The sequence below is a fragment of the Palaemon carinicauda genome, chromosome 2 (genome assembly GCF_036898095.1).
Source record: "Palaemon carinicauda isolate YSFRI2023 chromosome 2, ASM3689809v2, whole genome shotgun sequence".
Lineage (NCBI taxonomy): Eukaryota > Metazoa > Arthropoda > Malacostraca > Decapoda > Palaemonidae > Palaemon > Palaemon carinicauda.
Window position 1 is genome coordinate 194,997,881 of NC_090726.1, and position 15,887 is coordinate 195,013,767.

A 15,887-nucleotide genomic window follows, 5' to 3' on the forward strand; every position below is an offset into this window, starting at 1 on the left:
GGAATGTAGCGTTGCTAATAATAATAATAATAATAATAATAATAATAATAATAATAATAATAATAATAATACAATAGAGGTAGAAATTAATAAGCCATTAGGTTAATATAATTTTCTCTTCTGAGATATCTTTATGTTGTTACTTATTTTTGAAATATTATTCTTTTTTATTCATTACTTCTAATATATAGTTTATTCATTCATTTATTTCCTTTCTTCACTGGGCTATTTTCCCTATTGGGGGTATAGTGCTTTTAGCATTGTAATTTAGGTTTGTAATTTAGTTTGTAATAGTAAAAATAATAGCGAAAAGGGTAAAAACATATTGGGCAGAATAAAATTATATAATTGGGGAAAGAGAAATTGGTTTATGCCTTCAATTTCAATAGATGTAAACCAATTCGATAAAAATAGGACCAAATTAGACTCAAAATTAGAAACAAATACACGTCTTCGGTATTTTGTTGTCTGACTCTAATCTTAAAGAAGTTGTGTTCGTTACTATTCTAGAGTGAAAGCCTAAATTGAATTTATAGAGGTGTAGATTTCTGAATTTAGTAAATGATATGTCTAAGTAGATTGAAAAACGTGTAAATGAAGTAGATTCGTATTTTGTAAACTTGCTGTGTTAATGCAAGGAGTAAATGACGCATTTGTTATGACTAGGCCTAGACTTATTTGAAAGAAAAAGAAGTTCAACATGATTACGTAACTTTGATTTTGTACTTTCAATACCAACTCATATGAATTCTTGCGTTTGGTGTAAACAAACGAATGTAACTTGAATATGATATTGGATATAAACTTATTTTCACTAAGTTATGATAATATAAAAAGCCAAAATGAAAGTACCAAATATACATCTATGTACCGTTCATATGGTGGCCTGGCGTGAAAATATAATGATTTGTCATTATACTGTAGACCACTCTAATTTACACATACACTCTTGGGTATTTAAAGTATCACACAGCGTATTGCGTGTTAATTATCAAATCCACATTATCGAAACTCTTAAAAGCTAACATATCTTCAGTTTCTCCTTGTAAGACAATATATTCAACCTTTCGGATGTCTAGTGGGAGATCATTGTATAATCCTGTCCTGGGTAGCATATCTGAAAGATCTAGAACCTACAGTGGACATACATCTTGGCTCTAATGAATTGAAACCACCCGTAACTACTGTCGTGTTGACATGACTAGCTAGCGGTACGATGTTCAGCAATTCTCCTAGATATGTTGGATGTCTGGTTCTGATAACATGATGAGTAACTAGTCTAGCTTTAGTAGGTATCTAAGTACAATTCAATTAGTATAGGAGCAATTCCTTTCTCAGGGTGGGACACCTTTTATCAGTCTTGCTCCTCTGTTTATTATGCTTTGCTATTTCTTAGTTGCACTTTGGGTGGATTTTAGTATATGGAGTTATAGTAGTCAATCCTGGTTATAACAGTTAATCCATAGTTTCTTTACAGAACATTCATCCATATACTTCTTTGGAAAAACAATGTTTCTAGGGCGACATTCAGCGTTTCTCACTATATCATTGATTTACTTAAGTAAATGATTATGTCTGTCTATGGTCAAAGTCATCGTACCAAACAGATGCAGTTTGCTTGTAGCAAGACACCTTTAAACCCCTTTTTATTAATAAATTTAATATAACACTACTAAGGTGCTCACGTAAACGTAAAACAAATACGATCTCTTATCATATCTGGATTAAAAAAGCGAATGATTGGTATAATATAACATATAATACAGAAAAAATATTTTAATGATGAACGTAGAGCGCACAAACCATAAAATTATAAAAATAGTCATACAGAACGCAGCCAACGGGAACTCTCACTTGACCATGGCAATTTCCCTTTTTCGTCGATTCCAAATTATATACATAAACCCTTATGAAATTTTATATGATATTAAAAAGGAATTTTTAAATAAAAATGTTTTAAAATTACGATAAATCACGATGAAGCAGTTTATATAATGGTACTATACCTTAATTCCTCACAAATGCATACAACGTAATCTATGACATTTTAATTCCACATCGTAAATAACGCCACAATAGTTACAATTATAACATCAATATATCAATTATAAATAAAATAAGACACTTTTAGAATAAAATAAATCACAAGGATACATCAATTGAAACAGAACCGACATTTTGCTTAAAACACTGTTGTGTTCTTGTTTGGTTATTTACCTCTGAACATCAAACAGTCATGGTAAGGCTCCTCGATTGATATTAAGTTATTTCGAAATGGTATTATGTCCGGAATCGCATGGAAGATTCCCCTTTGATATTTTTAATTAGGAAGGAAGATGTCCTGCTTTCTTGCTATGGTGAATGTTATATCTGAGCCTTCGTTATACTGGAGGTGAAATGCCGGTGTGAAATAAGCTAGACTCTAGTCTTTATTATTATCTTGTAGGCTCGATTTATCTAAAAATTGTCCGATTTTTAAGCCTATTGTAATTATGCCTATTATTCTAGTGGTATGTTGGTTTAAATAGCCTTGTATGCAGGCTATTAGGCTCGTAGTAGGAAACATGACCTAAGTAGGATATTTGGCCAGGTGAGGCTAACCTGAATAGGGTCTCTAGGAGCATATTTTTTGCGAGACGTAGGTCAGTCTGGAATGACCTCTCCTGTGACCCCGTCCTAGGTGTGGGGTCATATACGAGTCCATATACAATAAAAAGGAACCAATTATTTCAATGTTACCATTAGGAATCAAATTTTCATTTTAGGAACTTTTATTTGGCCAAATCTTTAGGGAACTTTTGTTGTTGATAGGGTCAGACCGGGTCAGTAATTAAAATCTCGGTAAATATTTACTGTAGCACAATATACTTTATGAAATAAAAAATTATTTAAAGTGTATTTATAGGTACCTTGGGAGCCTTTGTATGTTAGTGGCCTGTTCCTCATGCATTGATTAAAAATGAACCTAAACTTTTCCCCCTAACCTAACTTACAAGCCGTGTCCTTACCTAATGGGAGCTAACGCCCCCCTGCGACCCCCCTTTCACTGCCGTATTCCAAGTTAGACATATCAATACATACAGGTGGCCGCTATCATACGTACACCCCCTGTTCTGTTGCAAATAATTGTGGGAAATCCATAATTTTAGAAGTTTTAAAATTTCATAAGTTAGTACTGAAAGACCATATTTTAAAAAGGAAGTAAAGAAAAGAACACCACAACCTCGCTTAACCTAACCTAGGAGCCGTGTCCTTTCTTACTTACCGTTAGGGGGTTGACGCCTGTATCCTATTGTGACTCCCCTCATACTGGTGTGCCCTTAGTTTACCGTAAGACTAAAGGCTCTTCCACATGAGGGACAAATGCATGGTGGTCAGACGCATCAATTTTGTTGTATGGGTGACGATCAAGAGTGTGGATGACTTCATAGATGAGGAAACAACAGCCAAACCATTGAAGTGCCAATGCTCGTTGTTGAGGCACTGGATAGGCGCCTGACTATTGTCACACGTAACACTGACTGCACTGCCTGGTGTCTGGCCCATGTCATACGTTCGCCTGCCTGTGCTTACTGACCACTGGACTGTTTGATCTGGTAATAGTTTCAAAGTGAGAGAATGACGGTCAAATCAGAGTACCCACCTTGCCTTTTTCCTCCGCATGGAAGGGCCTTAAGTTTGACCCTGTGTTTGCTTCCCAACCAGCATCACTTCTGTGAAGGTGATACTAAATTGCAAAACTATCTCCATAGTATAGTATTTCAGACCAAGATATGAAACATTTTTAACATAAAGAAAATAGGTTTATAAGTAATAACAAAGTTTATGCCTGTCCTAACCAACTACATAGGCCCCTTTTGTTTAGGGGCTAATTCATTGATGCAACAGTGTTGTGCAACTGTTCCTCAAGGTAGTTTGTAGAATGACAGGTGCTTTACCCAATTCTCAACTGTTGCAATACTATTCAAGATGGTGTTCAGCGTGTTCTAAATCCTCTGAGTACATTCAGTGTCCGTAAATCCCTGTTTCGGTTTGGGTAATGATTTGAAAATATGGTATTTTAAATAAATTGTCATGTATTACAATTTTTATAGCTACAGTATATGTACCATAAATTGATAAGGTTCGAGAGTAACGGCATATATTTTCTCCAAAAATGAGGGTTAGTTTGTAGAACAATGGACGCACAAGCTAATCATCCTTAGGGAAGTTACCGGGCAGGTTGTGTATGTCTTAAGCTGCTCCTGAAATGACATACTGTATTGAGGCTAGATTAAAGGGGTGTTACTATATTTTACATTAGAAAATGTTTTTGACTTAGTAAAATGGGATTGAACTTCCCTTCCTCTGTCTTAGCTGAGCTGTTTCTCCCTATCTACAAACCTAACCAATTTCAGTGAGAAGTGGAGCCTTTGTAGAACGACAGACGAAGACTTCTGTGCTCGTAAAAAATTGGAATTTTTTGTCCTATTTTCTAAGTAGTCTGTAGCTTTCCGTATTTATGGGTATGTTAGTCTGCCAAATGAACATTTATTGGCCCTTGCTTTGCTGTGCTTTGCTTCGCTCGCAATTTAACATTGCTCATTGCTACTCTATTTTGGCAAGCAGTATGTTGTGCTACCATTTTAGCAAGTGTTTTGTTGCTATTTTGATCTAATTAATCGCTTAGTTTAATTGGTATTTTCTCTGCAGGGAATCTATTTAATATTTGTTCCTACACAAATACAAACCCTCTTCCTTTACATAGTAGTAATGATAACACCAAAGTTGGAATACAGTTATAAAACTTTCAACAAGGTGTCAACACCAATTGGGTGGTTACCAGTCGGTAGCAGGGAAGCACCACCTCCGATCTTGCTCACTTACTCTTCTGGGCTCTTGAGTACTGGCCTATTAGAACTTTTCCTCTTTTTCATTTGCTGGTGACTAGATGTACGACGTACTATCTTGGCCGGGCGTGGCTGGGCGCTCTTGCAGCAAGTTCACGTTTAAAGTGGAGACCGATCCTGCACTCAGGCTTCCCCATGCAATGAGTGTCAGGCATGGCCATCCTCCCTGTGGGAATGGTATGGCAGGAAGAGGAAGAAGTCTAAGGAGATTTTTTGCCTTCTGGGTCTTCCTTGAAATTGAAAAAGTCTCGACCTCTCCCTCTCGTCTGGTACCCACCCCTCCGACTCTTCTCGCTTGACCACCTCCTGAGGGCAATAGAGTAACAGTGATGGCCCTCTGACACTTCTAGCCCTCTGGTAAGGAGCCCCGCCCCTTTTTTCCCCCTTAGTGAAAGAGGGAGGGCTTCTCCAGGGAGAATGTGCACGCAAAGTTCCCTCAGCGCAGGGTTGAACTGTCACAAGTGCACGTTATGTCCCCACCTGGAAGTCTTATCTGTCCTGGTAGCTCAGAAGTAGTTGGTTAATGGACTTGAGAGACACAGTGATAGACATTCTCTAATGTGTTCCAGGTGCCTCTAAACAGCAGTTGGAGTTACCGTGGTTTAGACTGGGAGCCGGGTCTTTTACCAAGGACAGTAAAGTTCTCGTCCACGGATGCTCAGAATATGGAAAGAATAGCAAAATCAACTCTGTGGGTCCTGTCGTGAATAGAGCATTGGTCTGCAAGAGTTGGCTGCCTTGCCACTTCTGAAGATCTTTCCGATCCCAAAAAGCAGGGCATATTCAAGAATATAGTCCTGTCAGGTGGGAGGGCAATGGAATTTCTGATGCACAACAGCATACCAGGGAACCAAGTGGCTCCTGAAGAAGTGGGACGCTAGTTTCCAAATCCCAGAAATGGGTAACTCCACAGTTTTTTCCTCTCAAGGACAAAGGGATTAAAAGAGAAGTGGAGAAAGGCAAGCCAAGACACTTTCCTCTACCGGGCCATTACAGCACGGCTCTCCTCTTTGCACCTGTTGTGTCTAGGGCTTCTGTGTGCAGACAAGCTCACAAAGCTACGAAAGTCCCTCCAAATCAGAATGGTAAGAAAATGATGCCTTTCAAATGGCCCTTTCAGAGCAAGAAATAAAGGACGAGGGTGGAGAGTTAGCGGACGTGGTAACATTATTGCTTGGGGGGATCCCCTTTCTTCTGCTATTCCACCGGTGGGAGGATGCCTGCAACTTGGATGGCAGCACTGTCTTTGCCATGGGCTGACAATTTTGGACAGTTTTTGTTCTGCAAAGGTGTCATCCCTTTCACCAACTCTCTTCTCCCCTGATTAGTCCTTTGACGAGATGTATGTCCTTCGCAGAGGGATCAGCGAAGAACGCTGCCTTACAAGCAGAAATCCAAACCATGATAAAGAAGGGCTCTCTTCAGGAGGCCCTCGACGGGTCCCCAGGCTTCTTCAGTTGACTTCTCTTGTAGAGAAGGCCTCTGAAGGCTGGAGACCAGTCATAGACCTCTCGGTCTTGATTGAGTTTGTTCTCCAAACTCCGTTCAAGATGGAGATGCAGTTACGGTCAGAAAGGCTGTAAGACCGAGAGACTTCATGATCATGTTGGTTCTGAAAGATGCATACCTCCTGAGAGGTCATTGTCTTATACGATTATTTCTCCCCACTACCCTGATGGATAACTTGAGATGGAAAGGGGGCAATTGTTGTGTCCTTTCTAGACTCCCTTGATGACTTAGTCCTTAGTCCGGTTAGGCATCCTTGGGTCTGTTAGTTGGGATGACTTGGGAGTTTTCTTCTAAATCTTAACTGTACTATTTGTGGCTAGAGATGACTGCTAATGGAGGGAGGCAACTTGGATTTAACTGTTCCTTGGGATGTTCAAAACCTGGGCAGGTTGTCGGTCACAGTCCTACCTTCATCTCTTTAGTAGGGGGGGGGGGGGGGAGCAGTAGTAAAATCAGTCAGTGAGAAAAACAAGGGTTTCTGGTGTATTTATAGGTACTTTGAATCCTTTTGATGCAAATAATTAAGCGGGAAATCCATAATTTTAGGAATTTAGACATTTTAAAAGTTTCAAAAGAGGAGGTAATTATCCACTAGGGTGATCTCTCTTGGGGGAGACAGATTCCCTATTGGTCCTCAACGGAGCATCACCTCAAGGTAGTGTATCTTGTCTTATTGACGGGTGCCTTCCGAAAGATAGGGTTCCAGGGACGAAAGCTCTTGGGAAACATGTCTAGAATGTTCAGAAGAGCATTTCATTAAAGTGTGTTTAGCAAGTTTGGGGGACATGCATTCCAAATTGGACCTTTTATGATTTTCAGGAGAAATATGCCTTGCGCTTTCAGAATTAATGCATATAGTGCACTAGGTAGGCACGTCCAGAGTGCTCAGGAGAGGCACGTCCAGCGTGATAAGGGAATATCTAAAATGTTCATTTGAAGTGCGTCTAGCGCGACCGCAGGAGCTGGTCTATATGAGATGTCTGCAGGTGAGGCACGTGAAGGAGAAGCATGTTTGGATGAAGTGCACTTGATTGATGAGGCGCTAGAGGGTGAAGTGCATCTAGAGGTTGAATTCTGAAAAAAGAGGCGCTAGCACAATAAGCTCGTCTGATTGATGCTCATGTAGTGGAGGGGTGTGTCTGGTGGAGGCCTGTCAGGGAGATGAGGGTGAGCTGTTTCTGGAGGATCTTGCCTACAGTCGAGTTGTTGAAGAGGAGGCTCGCCTACAATTTAGCAATTCTCTAGCTGAATATAATCTATAATGGTATTTGTGGTAAGTCGAAATAACATTTTTATAGAAGGTTTACCAAGTGATACAACGTTGAAAGTCATTTTAAGGAAGGGTGTGTGGGTTGCTGGGGGGGGGGGGGGGGAGGGGGGGTTAAACTCCCTTTTTTCCCCCAGTCAAAATGGTTAGGCTACAAAATTTCTTGGTTTCCCAGACGGTTTCCTTCACCCAATAATAATAGTTGCCCCTGACACAGATGACCTATGTATTTTTACCAATATTATTATTATTATTATTTTATTTGTTTTATTTTTGGAGCATGTATCTGCCCATAAAACAGTTTCCCACTGGAATTCCACCATAATTGTTTTTATGAGGGGTGGGGAACTTAAACTAGTTTGCACCAACAAAAATGGTCAAAGATGCATAAGACAGGGAATCTTCTGGAAAATATTTTTCATAAATTCTGTGTAAGATTAAAGTAATCATATCACCCAATCATGTTTATTGTGCCATGAATTAAGTGTAACCTAATTGTTTTTGTTTTTGTAGGATGTGTTTTTAATGGTAAGGCGGAAGAAGGCTACAATCTTCACAGATGCCAAAGAGACTACAACTGTCAGAGAACTCAAGAAAATTATTCAAGGTGAGTTTGATGCTTTGGTTCTGTCAGACTCTGCCTAATGTATAACAGCTTTAGTGAAATGCTAATTGCCTCAACTTGAGACCTATGTAAGTGAAAGCTATGTTATTATGAATGCTTGAGGTACAGCCTATTTAAATGTAATATATTTTTCCCTTTCTTAAATGTAATATTAATAATTGAGGAGAGCTTAGCTGTCTTGAAATTTTTGGAATTACTATTTTCTGTTGGACTTTATCAAAATATTTTAAGTGCAGTCAATAATTTCTAAAAAGTTCAAGGCTAATTTAATGCCTGTAGTAGTGATATTTTAATGGAGAATATACGTATAAATAAGATCTCGTTTCTCGTGCATTAATTTTGATAAACGGTAACGTAATAAATTCTTGATATATTATTTGTATAACCCTAAAGCTGTCCTTGTCAGAGGGAATTAAACATATACTTAACCATTTTGGGTTATTAGGGTTTGGCTGCTTATTTCTTGCTCACAATTGGTCATTAATCCCAGATGGCAGTGATTCATGTCAGGTATTTGATATGGCATCAAACAAGGAATGAGTTAGCAACCCTAGTTGGAAAAGCAGGATGGTATGAGCCGAGGGGCTCCAACAGGGAAAATAACCCAGTGATTAAAGGAAACAAGGAAAGATAAGATATTGTAAGAACATTGAAATGAATGTCCCCTATATATACCATTTATATAGTTGAGTATCCTTGACTACCCTCTGGTATTTTACATTGTGTCTACTGGTGTACATTTCTTTGAATTCATTCTGTTGCTGAAATTTTATTGATGCATATATATATATATATATATATATATATATATATATATATATATATATATATATATATATATATATTAATTTTAACATCCATACTGCAGCCATCTCTCTCTCTCTCTCTCTCTCTCTCTCTCTCTCTCTCTCTCTCTCTCTCTCTCTCTCTCTCTCTCTCTCTCTCTCGAGAGAGAGAGAGAGAGAGAGAGAGAGAGAGAGAGTTAATTTTTAAAATTTTGTTTAATATCTTTTGGTAAGCTGCCTTAGATTCTGAGTAATGTTTCATATATTCTTAAATGTATACTGTACAAACCCTCCTTCTCTAATAGGAGCATGTTTTCAGCATAGCTGGAACTTTGCTGTTGAAATTATAAATAGGTGTCTAGTTAGGAATGGTGAAGCCCTGCTCCCCTAGCCACTTTTTCTAGCCACAGGATAGTGCTGACATACTTCTGGCATTCTCAACCAGTTTGTACTTTTTTTGCTTTGTCCTTTAGGTACTTTATAGGCAGATCATTGTGAGCAAGGGAGATTAAGATGATGATGATTTGCAGTCATTTCCTGATGACTGTAGGTGTGTGGCAGTTGCCTTTGCAACCTTCTGATGTCCACATTGTTGTTCCTGATGGATAGCAGTCCTGTTTGCTGTTTATTCTCTTATGAATATAGCCTTGTGACAATGACAACTATATCCTGATTGTTGTGCTCTGTTGGAAGGAGGAGGTTTTGCTACTGCAGAGTGTGAAGAGGAAGAGCTCCACCTTTCCTGTTCCCCTAAATGTCTTCCCGAAGTATTGGGAAGGTGCTAAGAGTGTATCACCTTGTTGTCCTCTCCATAGATTTCCCCTCCAACGTCTGAAAGTAGTTATCGGCCTGTACAATCCAGCAGAAGGTGAACCTTGAGTTATTCCTTGTCTTCAGCTCATCTTCGGGAGGGTTTTACGGCTACTCGTCTTTGTAGTGCAGGAAGACCGATCAACATGAGTCGCTTATGCATGGCTCCTACCATTTCTCTCCCTGAAAGAGAGACTGTGCGCTCATCTCCTGAAACTTGGCTCATGCACTGCTGGTTAGGGACAAAGGGCACCTGACAAGGATTCCTCACGTACTGGCTTAGAACGTGCACCTGAGATTCACTAGCTCAAGCTTCACTAATACAATCTTCTTCTCGCAAATTTGTCGCGTGTATTGCCTCGAAACATATCATCCATGTGCATCAAAGATTTCATGTGTTCGCTATCCACGATTGAGCGTTATGACATCAACTGACAGTCTTGTCTCCCTGCTCACTGAACCCTGGCGCTCCTAGGCCACAAATACGTGCAGGATCTCCACATGCGAGTGCTCGAACCTTCCACATGTTTGTGCTCACGATCAGGAACCATGCCAATACATGCTCCATGCACCCGCTGTAATTTGCACGCTCTGTAATAAAAAAGCATGTCGGGTACACACTTTTGAGTGTGCCCCTGTTACTATCATCGGCAAGACTCCTCACCAACAACAAGCCTTCACAAAATATGACAATAGTTGCTTGGATATCTCTCGGAGGAGCTTGTTCCTTACGGCCATCTTTATCAGAGGTACCTCCAGTGGTGTCTGAAAAGACACTGGTCAGAAGCTAACCTAACTATCCTTGTCCTAATTTGGTTTTGTTAAAACTCAGTCACAGAACAATCCAGTTTGGTGGCTACACAACAAGATCCTCATCAAGGGTACTTTCCTAAATTGTACTCCTGGAAATATTTCTTTTTACATAGGTGCATACCTCAGGAATCAGACCATCTCTGGGTGTTGGTCTGACGAAAAGAAACTAGTGCTCATCAATGGGGCAGAAATGAAGGGAGTTCTTCTGGCACTGCAGTCACTCAAGTTTCTCTTCAGGTCAATAAGTTTGGACATCCAGGGGTTTTAAACCAGCCAGAGTAATCACAGTATAGGGAAATCCTCATTAGGATAAGTCTCCAAATAAAGAAGTGGGTTTGTTTAAGTGTAGCAACCAATTACAAGTTTTTTTAATATTTGTATTTTTCCTAATTATAGAAACCTGAGTCCTTCAAGTTTTACCTCCCACCTCAACCACTCCTCAAGTTCTAGGCTACTCCACCACCTGCCATTAAGTACTGGCACATCGTTATAATTTTAACAGCCAAGTTCCAGTTACTCTGGATAGGAAAAATACAAAATACTTTAAAAATTTGTCATTTCACAATGGCTGATGACTAAAACCTGTGTCTGTAAGGGAAGAGTGGAGGACTTTTCTAAATCACATGCCTTGTTCCTTTTTAGTAGTCTTGGTTAGTTGCTTAATTATTGTTCAGAATCTTGTGATATATGCTATGCTAACAAATCATACTAGTATGAGTTTCATTTACAGTACAGACTATTGAAGATTGACTGCAAAAACGCAAGTACTGGTACAAATTTAAACTAGATGAAATATGACTAAATATTCTTGAAGTACAATAGTTATAAAAAGCAGAATACTTTGTACATTGTGCTTACCCTTTAGAATAGGATTATGTCTAAGTAAGGCCTTGGTCTGTGCATATTATGAACACTAATTGGTACCATTATTAATCTATGAAAATTATATTTTAATCAGCTTTCATGGGAAACTATAACATGGGTGATATGCCATTTATCAAGTGTTCATCTTGTTCACCTGGTCTGAATGTTTTAGGTATAATGAAAGTCGAGCCAGAGAACCAGCAGCTAATGAATGAACGCGGTAGTGAAGTTTTTGATGACGAGAAGCAATTAAGCGACTACAACTTGACCGCACAAACGGCACGAGCACAGAGCCCAGCAACTGTTGCACTAGTTTTCAGGTAAGGTCAAATTTTGGTAGTTATTTTGAGTATAATCCTCAAAGGACATTTAATGTAGAAGGTATTAGAGGTCTATTTTTTGGGTGAGATAGCCATGTCATCCTCATGGAAGTTCCTCAAAGGCAGCTTTCTTCTTGGGATGTTTCTGTGAGTGATATACCAGAGAATCACGATGTAACCTAATTGTGTAAGTTTTACTTGGGCAAGTCTGTGTAAAATAGAATTGGAATTTTCTGAAGTATGAAGCTCTGTAACTTGAAGCTTTTGGTTGGCACTAAGTAGAGGGTGAACATCATGGAGATATTTATATTGTATTCCCGAAAGAAGTCAATAATTAATTCAGTTGTATTCTTGAAAAAAATTAAGAAATAAATTTTTAGAAAGGCTATGATTGTAAGATATATTAAGGTGAGTGCCACTGTTGAACGTTTATAGAAAACTGTATTGGTAGGGGAAGTATTAACTATCCATACTAGAATTTAGTTTGTTTTGACAGTAATTGGGGGATATGATTAGAGTAAGAGGAGTATTGGAATGCAGTAGAACTATGGATTACATGTGAATACTGTTATATGCTGTTTGAGAATTTAAAGAAGAAATTGTGAAGCTGAAACACAGATTGCTATTACAAGAGTAGATGATAGCCAAAACAGTATTGCACTTATACCAAACAAGGATTGTTTAACTCACAATTGCTGCAAGTTGACATATTTGTTGGGACTAGGTAAGATTGTCTATAAAATAATGTTTAGAAATTTTCAGCAAATACAACCATTAAAAAAAAGAAGGCATACAAATTATTTTTTTCCCCGTGACTAAATAGTTGTACAAAGATAAGGATGATGTATGTATTCTGTTTGGAAGTCTTGACTAAAGGTATTCCATATGTAATATGTACAACTACATATTCCAAATAAAATACATACTGTACTTTATCCTTGGTAAATCTTGCATGGTACTGGATTATCATCATCATCTCCTACTCCTCTTGATGCAAAGGGCCTCGGTTAGATTTCGCCAGTCGTCTCTTATCTTGAGCTTTTAATTCAACACTTCTCCATTCATCATCTTCTACTGGATTATAATTTTCACTTATTTTTTCTAATTTTTCTTGATTCAGGCAGGACAACGGGGAGTTCGAGAGCCTAGAAATCACGCCTCTTTCCTCCCCACCGGAATTGCCAGAAGTCATGAAACCACAGGAACCACAGCCACACGAAATCAACTGAAGAGTATTTATCTCGTTGCCTGTGGGCACCAACGAGATTACCTCAGAACAATCCCACGAACAGCCTTAAAAGAATTAGTGAAATTTAATCTTGAAAATCCCTTGTGTAAGTAAGGTAATGTGATTGAAGGTTTTTTTAATACGTATAGTATGGAATTAGTTGGGAATATGAGAAATTGAATGTTATCTTTTAAGGTTAAACCATAATGCCATCTTTAATTTATGTATCATTTTAACCATAATGTGTCTTGGAAGTAGGCAATGTCAAGGTTAAAATTCTTCAGGGCTCCCAAGTAATGTACCAGTCAAAATCTCCCGAGAGAAATCCACAGATCTGTATGCAAACTACTATCTTGATATTATAATAATCTGTTGTAAAATTAGTCTGGATGCGGTATTTAGGGAAACACAAGGTAGGTTGCTGGATTTAGCGTGATTGCTGAAAAGTGTGGGATGTGTTTTCAATATTTTTAAAGCAGCAGCATAATAATTTCAAACAAACATTGCATATAAGAAATTATTTATCCCCCAAGATGTACATGTTACACATCGTTGAGCATTTAAATGAGTGTTTCTTGGCACATAAGTGGTAGCTATACACTATAATTGTAAAAGTGTTCTGATGCCATACTTTGAAAGCAGCCATACATGCTGCATTTCCTTGCATATGTTAGCTTTAAATGAAGTCTAATCTGCTTGAAGCAAAGGCATATAAGTTACTTAGTTTGAAACAGTTACTCGAAAAGAATCAGTGTTTTAAATGGTTCTCATTTTGTCAAGTTCTTAACTTATAAGGTGTATCAACATTACAATAACAACGGTGGAGATTTGTGTTCTGCAATTTTGTTTAGTGAATTCTTACTGGCAGTCTTTTATTCCCTTTTCCATTGTAGAACTTACCAAGGATTGTTAGCTGGAAGTAATCAAATTTTGCTCATGGGTTTCATAAACCTTTTCTTTACTATTTAATCTTATAGTATAGGACCTTCTTTTATTCATTGCTTGAGCATCAGGAGATGGTGTAGATTCGGTTTGTACATTATTTTGCTGGAAATATTTGAGCAATTTTCATTAAAGATTTCCTGCTATGATTTTACTGAATACTCCATTTAGAAGCAACACGAGGAATACATTAAGTGCTTGATTAGATACAGCACCACTAAATTTAAATTATTTTCCGTGAATTTAGCCATTTTATTTGTTTTGAAGTTTGTTTTAAATCTGGATATTCTTATTCTTGGTTTAGGAGCTTATTCACTTAGTGACAATATGTAGTTGATGATACGGTAACCATTTAGTCAAAAGTACTAGGGTCGGTTGTGTCAGTTTCTCTAATACTGGGAAATTTATATATTAACAAAGTATTTTATTGTGGAGGAAGAATTTCATGTGGGAATTTTAATTTCAATGTACACTACTGTACATCCATCAGATAAAATCATTACTGTTATTTTGTCCTATATGAATGATGGCTTGTTTTAGCATGTAGCTAAGAAATGCCTTTACCCCATTTTTGATAGAAATTGCTCAAAATTTTGTATTTCGAATAAAAATTTTTCTCTACCATCCTTGTAAACGACAGGATTGTTGCAAATGGCGATTACTCAGTTTTAATCCATGCAAGTTTGTCTTTGATGGATGGCATGATGGTTTATTGAATGGTTCTTTTGATGAAAACCGAGAGTAGGACTGATTGGCAGAAGTGTCAGTCGTTCATATAGGCAAGTTTTATATGCATATTTAATAGCTGTGTATCGAGGAAAAACCTGGTCTGCTGCTTGTTAAAAATAGAATTAGTACCTTTGCCCTCACAAACCTAGGTAAATAACTGGCCAGCTATACTTAGATCCGATATCCTTAGGTGCTGTTATTCATTGTTAAAAGATTTGGGGGCTACCTCCCCCCCTCCCCCCCTCAGTCCCAAGATTCAATACTTGATGTATGTTGGTTTTGATGGTACACATCCTAAACAGGACTAGTGTATCATTAGAGCTTTTGAAAAAGTATATATTTGCGTTCCGGTTTCAAATCTCGCAACATGATTCCAATGTTTTTTCAGGGCCTATGATTATTCACTAGTTTTCTTAGTTTGAACAATATTGACAATGAAGCCTTAATCTGAAGTTGCAGCTTCAGTTTATCTGTAGAAGGATCTTCTTGGAGTTGCAATCATTTGACTGCAATGCCTTAGTCTTTTGAGGGTCAAAATGTGAAAAGGTTTCGTATGTGAAGTAACTCTTAGGTATTTTCTTGGTAAGCAGTATAAATGTCTTGAATTTGTAGTCGACATACACTGTTATAATAATTGTTCTACGGAATATGTATTTAATCTTTCTTTCCAAGCAAGGGATAGTTTGATGTGCTATGTTCTTTTGTTACCAGGTAATCTCCAATTTGAAATTCGGTTTCTTTCGCCTATTAGATTAAAGCTTATGTTTGATAGGTCCTTTAGATTGTTAATAGTATTAAATATTTATTACTATTTTTATTGTATTCCCATTTCCAGAAGTATGATTTTTTTGTACATTATTATACAGTATAGAGTTTTTGACATGGCGAGTACAGTATTTGCTTTAGATATTGTCGTGAAATTCTACATTTGTTTTCATCATTCAAAACCTTTTTTTTTTTTCCCCACTTACTCATATCTGAAGATCATTAAAGTTATTTCACTGTAAATTAAGTAGTGTTAATGGTAATGCTTCAAATGTTTAACCAGACTTTTACTTAATTTTGTTTTCATCAAATTTTTTACAATAATAAATTTTCCTGTCAAA

The 15,887-nt window shown here is 37.7% G+C and overlaps 1 protein-coding gene across 1 annotated transcript; it reads left to right on the forward strand.

The window, feature by feature from the left end:
• The first annotated feature begins 2,176 nt into the window (after window positions 1-2,176).
• On the forward strand, window positions 2,177-15,887 carry EloB (elongin B). The gene is made up of 4 exons (XM_068360594.1): window positions 2,177-2,239; window positions 8,179-8,272; window positions 11,735-11,882; window positions 13,003-15,887. Exons 1-4 carry the CDS (start codon window positions 2,237-2,239, stop codon window positions 13,109-13,111), a joined length of 354 nt encoding a protein of 117 aa, XP_068216695.1. The 5' UTR covers window positions 2,177-2,236; the 3' UTR covers window positions 13,112-15,887.

Bases quoted from the DNA above. Each gene is read 5' to 3' on its own strand.
- EloB (XM_068360594.1), top strand. The intron at 8,273-11,734 runs GTGAGTTTGATG...TGAATGTTTTAG, and splicing joins ACTCAAGAAAATTATTCAAG to GTATAATGAAAGTCGAGCCA. The intron at 11,883-13,002 runs GTAAGGTCAAAT...TTCTTGATTCAG, and splicing joins ACTGTTGCACTAGTTTTCAG to GCAGGACAACGGGGAGTTCG.